The following is a 14,089-nucleotide window of genomic DNA, read 5'->3' on the forward strand; positions in this document are numbered from 1 at the left end:
AGGACCTGCTGTACATGCTGAGGTACAGCCACCCCTGTGCCTCAGGAGGCCAGTATTAAGCCACTGGGTGTCACCTCTGTCGGTGCACCCCAGGGTGGCTGTGGCTACATGTAGCTTGCCATCACCAGTGTGTGAATGTGTGCATGAATGGGTGGATGACTGAATGTGTAAAGCGCTTTGGGGTGTCATGAATCGCTGTGCGGCAGGCAGGAGTTGGACCCAAAATGCAGGACTCACAGACTCAGGGGATGAACTCAAAATCACAGCTTTATTTGCTGGTCACAGAAAACGAGCATACAAATCTAAACTAAACTGGGAAAATATAAACTCACACTTTGCAGAGAGGCACACGAGGAAACACACAGCTTGAGGGACAACACGACACTGACTCAGAGAAACACAGGGTTTAAATACACTGGGAAGTAACGAGGGGAATGAGACACAGAAGGAGGGCACAGCTGGGACTGACGAGACAAGCAAAGCAGGACGCATTCACATAAGACACGGACCTTCAAAGTAAAACAGGAAGTATCACACAGAGACGCGAACTTGACACAGTGGAGACAGCAACTAAGAAACAGAGACATAAACCATAAGGCAGAGGACTCTAAGAACCGAAAGACACAGAGGGAAACTCAAACATGCAGACACAGACTTACACAGAACAGAGGGGACACAGAGAGACATGAAGGGCAAGGGATCAAAACTAGAAACCATAGAATAAATCACACACAAGTACAATAATACAAAAAAATCAAAAAGAACTAAAAACGCTGGGTCAGGAGACCCAGGACCCTGACAGGGGTCCTTAGGGACTAGTAAAGCGCTATACAAATACAGGCCATTTACCATTTACCACTTTGTGTATATGACCTGTTAGTTATATTCTAGTTAGTTATATACAAATGGAGATTGGGATGTCTTCAAGTGACTGAACATTAGCTTCATAGATGTGTGTTAAGTGAATCTTTCAGTTTCTAGTTTTATGATGTTATTGCATCATGCTCATACAGTTTATGTATGCGATTTGTTAACCAAGCTTGCAAGTGTTAGCTGATAAGTTCAACTTTGGTCAAAATAGGGTTTTGGACATGAAATGGGAGTAACTTCAGAACTGAAAAGTAGTCCAAAACCAATTAAATTCTGATTACCTGTTGATCAAGAATGGTCAATATTTAGAAACTCTTTTCTAATAACTCTTTCTTTCTGTCTGCTTTGCTTTTGTTGCAAATCCATCACCTCTCTACAGTTTTTGATTTATTTGTATGCTCTTTACACCTGTGTTTTGTCCCTCCTCCTTACTTAGGGCGTGTCCTGTGCTTGGAGTGCACTGTCATACATTAAGTATCCCACATTCTTTAGTGACTCACAGGTACTGCAGGTTAGACAACACGACTTGCTATTTCAGCAGCCTGTAATATAATAGTTGCCATTTACTGGGCCGGCGGAGAAGTTGTATTTTTACTTTTGTGCATGAAGGCTGGATACTGTGCGGTACTTACCTAAAGGTAACTTGTAGTGCAAAGGCACAGTGCTACATGGAAACCATAGAAAGCATTGCGGCAAATACTGCTCTTGTTAGAGCCAGAGAAGGTAAGAACTTTCTATATCCAGAAAGTTTATGTGAGAAGATGACATGCTAAAATGCTGACAATTTTTGACTTATGTCTCAATTTGGGACATGACCTCCATCAGAAGTAGTGCTTATATGGGTTATCTCAGGACAATGATTTTTCAGTCACAGTGTGGAAGAGTGATGTATGATGAACCTGATCAATGATGAGTTTTAAGTCTGTTTTTTTTATTCACCAGTTCAGTTTAGGATAAATCAGTTTATCAATTTTAGCATTTCTGAATAAAGTGAAATTCTCTCTGAAGGCAACATAAATTTATTTGCTGTTACTTGAGACATGAAATAAATTTGGAGTGTGGAAATTGAGATGCAAACTATGAGTGATAGTGTGTAAAGTACGTTGCAGAGTAATGTGGTTCCACAGGCTTTGTATAATTTGTTCCTGGAGCTATTTATAGTTCACTCACTGTAGTCGAACAACCTATTGTCTGAAACCTGAAGGACTAGGCATGCTGATTGACATCTCAGTCTGAGTTATTCAATATGTCAGCACTTTGGTTATATGCATGTATGCATATTCACAACACTAAAGAACTCCTTTTCTGTGTCCCCACTGTCTGTAGGTGGAGGAAGGAGCTGGAAATGGAAAGAAATGCTTCGCTTTCCCCACATTAGCCAGTGCAAAGACCTGGCCATGAACATAGGTGTGTATCTGCAAGTGTGTTTCATTAGTGTGAACAAGTTCTGGTTCTTTGTGAGATTTCACACCATATATTTTATTTTATATTTCTCCATTAGAACGAGACTACTATAGTCTATGTGTGAAGCAGCCTATTGGCAAGAAACTGTTTCAGCTCTTCTGTCGGAGTCGGCCTGATCTGCAGAACTACATTTCCCTCCAAGATGCTTTGGTACAAACTGTGAAAAATTCTTTTACTGGAATTTGAGTCCTGAAAAATATTGAAAATAATGGCACTTAAATATCAGTAATTATTTCAGAAGCTATAGTTGCATTGCTCTTGTGTGTTTTAAGTAATGACATTGTAGTGCAGTGCGCTTTTTAAAAATATTAAACGAGAGATAAGAGATTAAGAGCAAAACAAATGTGAAACTAACATGAAGAACATTAGAAAACTGAGAACTGAAAATATACTTGAAGAATTACACCATAACACATATAATATAACATCAAAATAATCTATAGCATGTTGGAATTTCCATCTGTTATTTTTTTCTTTCTTTCTTGATTACTGATGGACAATGATGCATGAGACACCGCGGCATTATTAAATGATAAGAAAAAAAACATCAGCCAAATTTAACTCTGGTATATTCATATTGAGTAAAAAAGAAAACTTTAAATACATACATACATACAACTTTAAATACATTATTTTGGACTTCAGTGCACAAGAGGGTGACTCTTGTAGATACAACAGCTCATATAACCTTGTATCCTGTGCAGAAACAAAGTGTTACTGGACAGGTAGTATCTAATGAGCCTGACCCTCAAAACACTCAAAGCACCAGCGTTAAGCGGCAGCTGATTGCTTTATCAAGTGGCTAACCACTGCAACACTGGCAAATGTTTCAAAACAAACAAACAAACAAACAAACAAAAAACCCTAATATTTTTACCGTTACTTCAACTGGCAAGTAATCACATCCAGGGTACAGTAGGTAGTCTCAAAGGCAATATTAAACCTGAGAAATTAGATGAGAAGTGTGCTTCTCTAAAACATTTTAACCGCCTGAGTTTACACAACATTTTGTAAACAATAAATTATTCATTGACACAAGATCTTTTTAAGTTTATTGCACGACTTACAGATTGTGAATGAGCTAAACCATTTAATTTACTGGTGATTTGCTTCATGTGTGAGCATCTGTATGTCTGATCACTTAAACATTTTGCAGTAAATAGCTCAAATTACTTCAGAAAAACTGACATCAGACCGTCTGTCTGATACTAGATTTTACTGTCTAAACCCTTTGAAGAACTAACCTGTACATATAGACTCTGCATCTACATATGCAAACAATCTTAATACCTATTTTCTTCTTTAGGACGACTTTGACATTCAGTCAGATGACAAAAGGAAAGAGTCTGGGAACAGGATCATCCAGAGATTCCTCATGAAGCAGGTGTGACAACATTTGTAGAAAACATGGTTGATAGTTTACAACCGCGGATATTTTTCTTTCATTATTTTCTCCTCTGAAGTTTGAAACAAGAATTCTTATATCATGCTACACATCACTTTATCCAAGTGTATCATGTTCCCTCAGTCCAGTGAGTGTGTGTCCATCCTACTGAGGCATGAAAGAAGCTGCAAACAGAGTCTGGAGCTCAATCCCTGTGGTGATGTCTTTCATGGCTGCAGGGAGTAAGTTATATCTCTCTGGTCTGCTTATAGATGGTCATGTTAAAACAAGTTTGTAGGGGACTCAATGCAGTCTAGAATACTTTGGTATACACAGGAATTCATAGTTGACTCAATGACTGCAAAGTGCCCAGGTCCTGTAGTTGCATTGATGAAAAAGGTTATTTTCACCAATCTGGCATTATACATTGTGGCCAAATGTATCCAGTTTGGTTTTGTCTGTCCAAAGGACATTGTTCCAGAAGGTTTAGGGGTTTCAGATTTATCTTCAGCTATGCCATATTTTACTTAGAGAGAAGCAAGTTTCTCCTGGGAAGCAACACTTTTTAGATCTTTTTCTAATTGTACTGTTGTAAATCTTTAACATTTAGCATGCTAACAGAGGCCTATAGAGTCTGAGATGTATTTTTTGTGTGTTTTGTTTCTTTGAGTATTGCACAGTCAGATTTTGGTGTGAATTTTCTGGGACATCCATGCCCAAATCTTCCTCAAATCAAACACATCTGAATGCATCTAACCATAACACTGCACTATACTGACTGTATATAATTTTAACTACTGGCTTAACTGGAGTTTTGCTGGCCTGATGTGATGACTATTTTTCTAATTTTGCTAAATTACTGGGATATACACAGTAATATATACAGTATGTCCAGTAGCCAATAGAAGAACTGCTTTTCAGAATCAGTTCTCTAAAGTGTGGCACATGCTGTTGAAAACTGTTGACCAATGGAGCAGATGGAGTTCATCTTTCTTTTGTGGATTAGAGACCTACATAAATACCTCAGCAACGAGCCCTTCGCCCAGTACCAGGACAGCATGTTCTTTGCCCGCTTTCTACAATGGAAACAGTTGGAGAGGTCAGTAAATGTGTATGCCCAACAAAGGTATGAGACGAATTGTTTCATGGATCAGTGGTTAGCCAAGTAGCTGCTGTTTACAGTTCTTCCTAAAAAATGTATTTACAAAAATATTTTGAATGAAAACAACATGTCTGTCTCTTTCAAGGCAGCCTATCACGAAGCACACATTTCGACAGTACAGACTACTGGGGAAAGGAGGGTTTGGAGCGGTATGTATGTTTTGGGATTTACTCTAAGACACAGTGTTAGCATATTAGACACTTTATGGTATATGTTTTTGAGGTATGTCTTTACCCACGGTGTATCAAAATGAAGGTAGTTTTTTTATTTTTTATTTTACATACATACTTACATATTCCCTTGGGGGAATTCATGGACTTAGACCTTCACAACACAGTTCTACATCTCTGTTACTCTTTAGTTCCCTTACATATATTAGTATACTTTCACTTTGCAGCAACCTATTCTTTTTTGACATATTGAACAGCTCTGGGTGTTATTGTCTTACAATCCTGTTATTCTGTCTTGAGGTGTGGGCCTGTCAGGTGAGAGCCACAGGCAAGATGTATGCCTGCAAAAAGCTGGAAAAAACCCATGTAAAGAAGAGGAAAAGAGAGGACATGGCTCTCAATGAGAAAGAGATACTACAGGAACTGGACAGTCGCTTTGTGGTGAGACTGCTGTGCTCTTCAAATATTTGCATCATTTTTTAATTTGTCAATTTTTTTTACATTTTCAAACTAGTTTTTGTTCATTGTGATGGTTTTCACATTGCCTTGTTCATTTTTTTTTTAAATCAGTATGTTTGTTAACCAGTGTTATCTGTGTAAGCAAAGTTGGGTTATTCTTAAAAAGCAAATCCATGACCTACACTGTTACAATGGTTGATATTTCTTTCTTCTTTAAAATAAACATATACACTGTTATTGAGTTACACTGTGACTACAATTCAATTCACTTCAATTCAATTCAATTCAATTCAATTTTATTTATACAGCACCAAATCACAACAACAGTTGCCTCAAGGCACTTTAATATTGTAAGGTAGACCCTACAATGATACATACACAGAAAAAACCAACAATCATATGGCCCCCTATGAGCAAGCACTTTGGCGACACTGGGAAGGAAAAACTCCATTTTAACAGCAAGAAACCTCCAGCAGGCACAGGGAGGGGCGGCCATCTGCCGCGACTGGTTGGGGAGAGAGAGAGAAGACGGTAAATGGTAAATGGCCTGTATTACTAGTCCCTAAGGACCCCAAAGCGCTTTACACATCCAGTCACCCACCCATTCACACACACATTCACACACTGTTGATGGCAAGCTACACCCACCCTGGGGTGCACTAATAGAGGCGAGGCTGCCGGACACTGGCGCCACCGGGCCCTCTGACCACCACCAGTAGGTGGGCAAAGGGTCAAGTGTCTTGCCCAAGGACACAATGATCGAGACTGTCGGAGCCGGGGCTCAAACCGGCAACCTTCCGATTACAAGGCGAACTCCCAACTCTTGAGCCACGATCACCCCAGACGGGATAAAAGACATGCTGTGGAAGAGAGACAGAGATTAATAAAGCTTAAGCTCACACCGAACTAGACATTAATAAGCAATTCAAAATAGTCTTTATAATTCCATCATAACTGACACTTGTTAAAAACTCCAGCTGCCAAATGTTTGAACAAATCATTTAACAAAAATGATCTTTACTGAATGTTTATACAAGGTATTTTTACAGTGAAGAGAAGTTCATCCTGTGACACCGATAGGAAACCTGTACAGGGTATACCCCATCTTTCACCTTATCACACTTGGGATAGGGATAATGGACATGAACTCTTCTCTATGTTTTATAAAAGACACAGAAGAGGTGGCTGTGACTCAGGAGGTAGAGCAGGTCAATTATTAACTGGAAGGTTGGTCGCTCCTGTCTGCATACTCACCTATCCTTGAGTGCTCAAGTTAGGCAGAAAAGTACTTAATAAGAACCAGTCGATCTACTATTTATATATGCTTAATTAGAGACTCATCACATCATTCAACAGGTTTTATACATGTTCTGACACACATCCATCCATCAATTTTCTTCCATCCATCCATCCATTCCTCCTCTTCTGCTTTTATCCACTACATCGAGGCTGTAGCCTATCGCATCCATCACAGGATGAGAGGCTGGACTAACAGGGCTAACATTGAGGCAGACAACTATTCAGACTCATCATCATCTTTGAGCTGTGGAAGGAAGTCTGAGAACTCTAAGAGAACTCATGCAGATGAAGAGAGAACATGCAAACTATACACAGAAAGGCCTCGGACTGGATTCAAACCAAGGACTTTCTTGGTGCCACTATACCTCGTCTCAGCAATATAGCTGAGTATAAAATAATCAGGGAGAGAACAAGTTCAAAAGCAACCTTGGTCAGACAGAATTCTGTTTATACTGATCTACTGATTCAGATGAATTTCGTGATCAAATAGTCTTATTTTCCTTTAGAATGATGTCCAGTTTTTATAATCAGTGAGCACAACTCTATTTTTCTAAAATGTGTATTTGCAGTTTCTTTTAACCTCCTAAGACCGGAACTCTTCCATGACATGCATTTTTAATTTCTCTTTGATATTTGGGCTGATTGGGACCCGATGAATGTAAAAACAAAGAATTACCAGATTTTTTTTTTTTTACCTGATTTTTGTTTCTAAGAAAAAAGAGCCACATATGAGGATATTCATTTAACATTTTGATAGAACAGTAGCAGTATAATGTCCTCATAAGTGGATATAGAGCAAAATTGAGTATTTTGGTCTAAATAACCCAAAATGTGATGTCCACATATGTGGATGCCAGGTCCTAGGAGGTTAAGGATAATGTTTAATCCTTATGATTGGCTTTCTTTCATAGCGAGTGGTGTTCTACACTGAATTATACTGAATTGTTTCAAGTATTTTGTAAAAGCTGAATTTATAGTATTGCTGATGCCTTAGTGAGTTTTGTTTTCTTATTTTTGTTTTATTTTTTTATTGTTCAGGTGAATCTGGCATATGCTTATGAGACCAAGCACAATCTCTGTATGGTTTTGACCATGATGAACGGCGGTGACCTAGGGTTTCACATACATCGCATGGGGTCACCTGGTCTGACCAAAGACAGGGTACGTTTCTACGCTGCAGAAGTCTGCTGTGGTTTAATTCACCTCCACCAGAAGTCAATATTATACAGGTAAGTGTATTTGTACATGCATTAAATCACATCTCTACTAGTCGGGAAGAAGTTTTTAAATGCTGTGTTTCTTCTAGAGATTTGAAGCCAGAGAACATTCTCTTGGATGACAATGGTATGCGCAACTACAAAACAGTGTTTTTTTTAATCATTCATGTACTATAAATAGCCTCAAATGTACTACAGTAACATCCAAGCAGATAGCATTCCAACATCCACACATAGCAAAAGCTGGCAGTTACTTTCTGGCTATTTTTAACTCTGAAAATAATCTGACTGTTTGAAATGCCACACATTTGGTCATGCAGCCTATCAGAAGCATCCACCTGCTCTCAAGAAAAATCTGTGTTGATTGTATTTTGACAGGGGTAAAAAAAAGAAAAAGAAAAGTAGTTTGAGGAAGTAAAAAAACCTGTTATCTATTTATAGAAACTTCCACACCTGTTCCGTCATTCTTGGAATAAAAGCAACAGTTGTAGTTTCCCATTGTGTCAGCTGGAGAAAAGTGAAGCCTAACTTGACAGGGCAAAAGTGAAAGTATGTGAGAAAAATAATCTCAACAATCATGCCATTTCAGTTAATCTTACTTTTTTTGTTCCATTAAGGACACATCCGCATCTCTGACCTGGGTTTGGCTGTGAAGATGTCTGAGGGGAGTCTAGTACGAGGCAGGGTGGGCACACTGGGCTATATGGGTATGTATGGAACTTCTACAGACCCACATAAATCACTAGATTATATGAGTGTGTTGGAAAACAAAGCAATTTATTTTTATGATTGTATGACTTTTATCCATACCTCTCAGTGGTGCTTACTGGCCTGCACACAGATGGATGGACTGCTTAAGTACTTACATAGAGTTTATCTATGTAAGTTTATGATGCAGTTTGCATTGTGCTGGGAGTCGGTGATTTGTAGACCTGATTGTTTGTTTTAACACATCAGAAAAACAACAGAAACAAAAAATCAAACAACTGTCAATAAAATCAAAGCAAAGCAAATGGTGATTTTGCTATTTTCTAAGGAACTTTGAAAGAAAGGAATTGGAATTCTTTAAGTTTCTTGAAGATGTTTCACCTCTCATCCAAAAAACGTCTTCAGTTCTAAAACCAAATGAGTCCCAGGTATCTAAATCCTTGTGGGGCTTGTCACTAAAAGGGTTGTTGACCCACTATTAATTGTGTCACATGAGCCAAGGTGAGAAAAAGGCATGGATCATGATCAGCAGAGGTTTTGAGAGAAACTAATGTGATACCTTGGCTCACCCTATTAACCTGAGGTTAACAGAAACCTGAGGCAACTGGGAATAGATCTTAAAATTGCATTGTATGTGACTGACAGTTGGTGTCACAAGCCACCCCCTCTGTTCAATTATGGTCATTCACAGTGAACATAGATGGCATCTTTTACTCCTCTTTCAAACAATCTGTCTTCTCAGTTCAGAATATGAAAATTAGCATCCTCAAAAGATTGACCTTTAACCTTTAGGTGCAGATCTTTAGCTGGTCTTGTCCTGCTATGTCGTGCCATGCATTGATAGGATGGCTGTTTGGTGTCTCCAATGTAGAATCTCTGAATTCTTGTATTGTAATAGTTTAAAACTTTCAAATTACCTGATGCTGTCAACTGGATGGGAAGAAAGAACCTATTATGACTTTATGTCTACAGTGCTTTCAGAAAATGTTCACAGTGGTTCACTTGTTCCAAATTTGTTATGTTACAGCCTATTTCCAAAACTGATTAAATCCATTTGTTTCACCTCTACACACAATACCACATATTGACAAAGTGAAAAAATTAGCTTGAATTTATTTATTTTTTTTAGCAATTTTATTAAAAAAACAAAACAAAACTGCAACTTAACTACCCACAGACTTTGCCATAAGACTCCAAAGTGAGTTGCATCCTGGTGCACTGGTCAGATGTTTCTATGACTTGATTGGACTCCACCTGTGGTAAAGTTACTGGGACATGAAGCCATGATGTCCAAGGAATTGTCTGTAGACCTCAGAGACAGGATTGTATTGAGGCACAGATCTGGTGAAAGGTACAGAAAGATTTCAGCAGTATTTAAGTTCCCAATGAGCACAACAGTCTCCATCATACGTAAAAGGAAGAAGTGTGGAAGCACTCCAGCCAATCTGATCTAAATCGGGGTCTTAGTCAGTGAACTGACCAAGAAGCCAATGTTCACTCTGGCAGAGCTCCAGCATTGCACTGTGGAACGAGGAGAACCTCCCAAACGGATAATCATTTCTGCAGAACTCTACCAGTCAGGCCTGTATGGTAGAGTGGCCAGTTGGAAGCCAATTGTTATTAAAAGGCACATGACAGCCTTCCTGGAGTTTTGCAAAAAGGAACATGAAGGACTTTCAGACAATGAGAAATAATACTCTGGTCTGATGAAACAAAGATTGAAATCCTTAATTTGAAGTGTCATGTTTGGAGGAAACTAGGCAGCAATGATCCCCTGACCAATGCAATTGCTACAGGGAAGCATGGTGGTTGTTTTTCAGGAGCAGGAACTACGAGACTAGTCAGGGTTTGGTTTTTAATAATTTTCACAACATGGAAATATAGACTTACAGAGTACACAAGAATATTGCCTTGGCAATAAGTAACAGCAGCAAAGCATAAAAAGCTTATTCGTTTGCATTCCCATTTCAGCTCCTGAGGTGATCGGCTATGAGCGTTATGGAATGAGTGTGGACTGGTGGGGCCTCGGGTGTCTGATTTATGAAATGACTGCAGGTCGGCCCCCTTTCAGGGCCAAAGGAGAACAGCCTAAATCCTCAGAAATGGAGAGAAGGATTCAGAATGAACATGAAGAATATGGCAACCAGTTCAGCAAGGAGACAAAAGACATCTGCTCCTCAGTGAGTTCTTCAGAATGAAACTATTTTTATTTCAGCATGCACAGAAGATGTTCTTTCATCCACATCATACCTTTATCCCCTGATGTATGTCAGATTGTTAAGACACAGTACAACAATTTCCAAAAGCCAAGTCATATTCTAATAGGATAGGTTCAGGGTTGCTTACACCTTAGAGATTTACTACGCATACATGTGCTTTTCAGCCTAAATCCTAACCCCAATTTCGGAAGAGGCTGTATTACATCCTTCAAGCAATGAGAACACCTTTCTTTCCACTATTGTAGCTGCTGACCAAGGACCCCACAAAGAGGCTGGGCTCCCAGAAGTCTGGGGGGAAAGATGTAAAATCTCATCCTTTCTTCCAAGAGATCAACTTTCGGATGCTGGAGGCAGGACGCGTTGACCCTCCATTTAAACCTGATGTAAGTACCCAAATGAGATATCTATATCTATAGATTGATAGAGACAGATATCTAGATATCTAGATATGTATGTATATGTGTGTGTGTGTATGAATTTGAATATGTATACATACATACATACAGGATTACATTTATGTATTTAAATTGGATTGCATTTAGCTGGATGTAGTGTTTTCGTTGTAAGAAATATCTTGTCAAGTGACTTTGGTTTTTAAAGAGTATGTAAAGTACTTAAATAAAAACTGATCAAATGTAGAAGTGTTCATTTTAACAATCTTAAAGCCGTTTAAATTTGTACTCACTGCATGTGGTCTTTTATTTTTAGCCCAGTCAGGTGTACTGCACTGATGTACAGGACATAGAAGAATTTTCTACAGTGAAAGGAGTCCATTTTGACCAGACTGACATCTTCTTCTACTCCCAGTTCAACACAGGAAGCAATTCCATAATTTGGCAAAATGAGGCAAGTTCTAGGTTACATTACCAGGGTTAATCCAGACAAGAGCTTCAAACCTCACCTTCCTTCTCTGTCTTCCATGTAGCTAATAGAAACGGGATGTTTTGAAGAACTGAATGTTTTTGGCCCTAAGGGATCTGCATCTCCAGATCTCGACTGGTCCCAGGCCCCAGAGAGCCCCAAACGCAGCCTGCTGCGCCGAATCTTTCGCAAAAACGTAAGGACATGAAATACATTCTGTCAAAATGTGTGCGCTCTGTGGAAAGCTGAAGATATCTTTCCTCTTTTCACTCAAACAGCATCATTCAGATTCTGACGAAAGCAGAGAGACCCTGTTGTCCAGTGAGGGCTACAGCACATCAGGAATACATAACTCTGCCCTGAATCCCAGGAAAGTCTACAACAAAGACACCAAAAAACAACAAGTCATTGTAGCATCAAAGGGTTCTTCCCTTTAAATCGCAGCACAGCAGGCATTTATTTGTGTTTTCATTGTCTTCCTTACACCTAATCTGTATTAGCATTTTCTGCTTCTCTCAGGTAAAACAAATGAATAATTTTACACCATCCCAACTTTTTAAAAGTACTTGAATTTTTAAACAAGTGTACTAGTATATATAGTATATAGTACTAGTATTTTTTTTTTTAACAATTTCAATATAATAAATGTCATCTGAATAATAAATTATGTGGAATTATCTGGATTAAATGGGTCATCTGGACGTCCAGACGTGTTCAGACCTTTTGGGATTTCTTTACCTGGATGGAGCACGCATCAAGACATTAACTTGTAATAATTTTTAAATTAAAAAAGCAAGCTTGAACCAGATATTTGACATAAACATAAAAACTCAAAGCCGAGTCAGCAGTTAAGCAAGGTTCCTGGTAGAAGTAAAGAGGCAAGGGGGACCTAGTGTTATTTCAGGTATCTTTCAGGGACACAAATGAAGATTTAGGTTGAGGAAAATTGTCAGCCATCCAACTGTTAATAGAGTCTAAGCATCTATTTGGATGCCTTTAGAAAAATCTTGGAGCTTACAAGATATATTTAATTAGATGTCATGTTCAGCACAATTTGAGCACCTTTAAGGGCATGTCTTATCTCTGCTAAGAAGAGGGGAAGATATAACAGAAACAATAAAGGCTCCAAAATAGAAAGGCCAACTAACTAGGTAGCACTTTTCAGAGTAATGCCCAACGTATCCAAGCAGGGACGTATGAGAAAAACTCCTCCGCAGGGGAAATGGTCTGAGCATAGTTAACCAGAAACGCTTGCTTGCTAACCAGGCCTCGCTTCCACAACAGGCTGAGCTTCACATGGACGCCTACTCTATTCTGTTCTACTCTACAGTGGGAGTGGGACGAACTGCAGCCGCATCAAAGCCAAATACCAGGTCTATCATTGTGGAAGTTTACTAGCTGCCACTTTGCTCTCTCTGGATGTTTTTTTCCTCCAAATGGCACAATTAGCTACTGGCAGCACTAAGTGCTTAGACAACTATGCTCAGCTTAAACTGGTTTGGCAATGGATTATAGACACAGAACCAGGCGAGTTACTGGTTGCATGAAGCAGCAGGGGAACTGTAGCTAAACTGAGCAGCACCCAGAGCGTGGAGAACCAATCTGAGCAAAGAATGAATGACATCTGTGGGAGCGCAGCAAAATCAAATGGGTTTTAGGCCTGAAGAGTAGAGGTGGTGAAAGCTGCACACTGAAACAGAGCAGTGTGGCCGGTGAATGAGAAAGAGGCTGCAGGTGACTGTGGACAACTTTAACTTTTTTTGCTTTTACAATAATTTTTAAAATGTTTATTTTGATGTGGCCAGTTTTAAAATGCAGGCAGTGACTTTTGATAAAGTACATTTGTAACTTTTCCACAAAGCTCTTCTTCTACAATAAATAAATTGTTCAGATGATAGGCATTATACTGGTTTTTTGTACCCTGTGTGTTAATAGGAAATATATTTCACCTTCACTCTCTGGAATGCAATATTTTTTTTGTAAAACTTTATAAAAGCTATAAATTTAATCTTAAATCTGGCTTCTAATTTGGGAAAAATACCTTTTTCAAGACATGAATTCCTCGCCATTACTTTTGTTGCAGGATGGGGTCAAAATCTTCCCAGTGGTATTGGACATTTTCCTTGGTAGTGGGTGACTGATGGTATTCATTACAGCTCATTCAGACACAGTATAGGAAAGAAACTGTGTATAAATTAGTCTTTGTACATCATAGATACAAATAATTTCAAAGTTCACCAGTAAAGCAGCTCCTTAGAAAAAGGCTGGGTGAACCA

The 14,089-nt window shown here is 38.9% G+C and overlaps 1 protein-coding gene across 1 annotated transcript; it reads left to right on the plus strand.

The window, feature by feature from the left end:
- Nucleotides 1–1,372: 1,372 nt before the first annotated feature.
- grk5 (G protein-coupled receptor kinase 5) lies at nucleotides 1,373–14,030 on the plus strand. Its single transcript, XM_084936063.1, has 16 exons — nucleotides 1,373–1,593; nucleotides 2,197–2,277; nucleotides 2,372–2,484; nucleotides 3,641–3,718; nucleotides 3,863–3,960; nucleotides 4,725–4,817; nucleotides 4,966–5,029; nucleotides 5,351–5,491; nucleotides 7,847–8,037; nucleotides 8,115–8,152; nucleotides 8,643–8,732; nucleotides 10,705–10,913; nucleotides 11,198–11,335; nucleotides 11,661–11,798; nucleotides 11,878–12,009; nucleotides 12,092–14,030. The coding sequence occupies exons 1-16, from the start codon at nucleotides 1,539–1,541 to the stop codon at nucleotides 12,248–12,250; spliced, it is 1,818 nt and encodes a 605-aa protein (XP_084792189.1). The 5' UTR covers nucleotides 1,373–1,538; the 3' UTR covers nucleotides 12,251–14,030.
- Nucleotides 14,031–14,089: the final 59 nt, after the last annotated feature.

This window comes from Perissodus microlepis, chromosome 7 (genome assembly GCF_051167445.1).
Source record: "Perissodus microlepis isolate ML-2025 ecotype Zambia chromosome 7, ASM5116744v1, whole genome shotgun sequence".
Lineage (NCBI taxonomy): Eukaryota > Metazoa > Chordata > Actinopteri > Cichliformes > Cichlidae > Perissodus > Perissodus microlepis.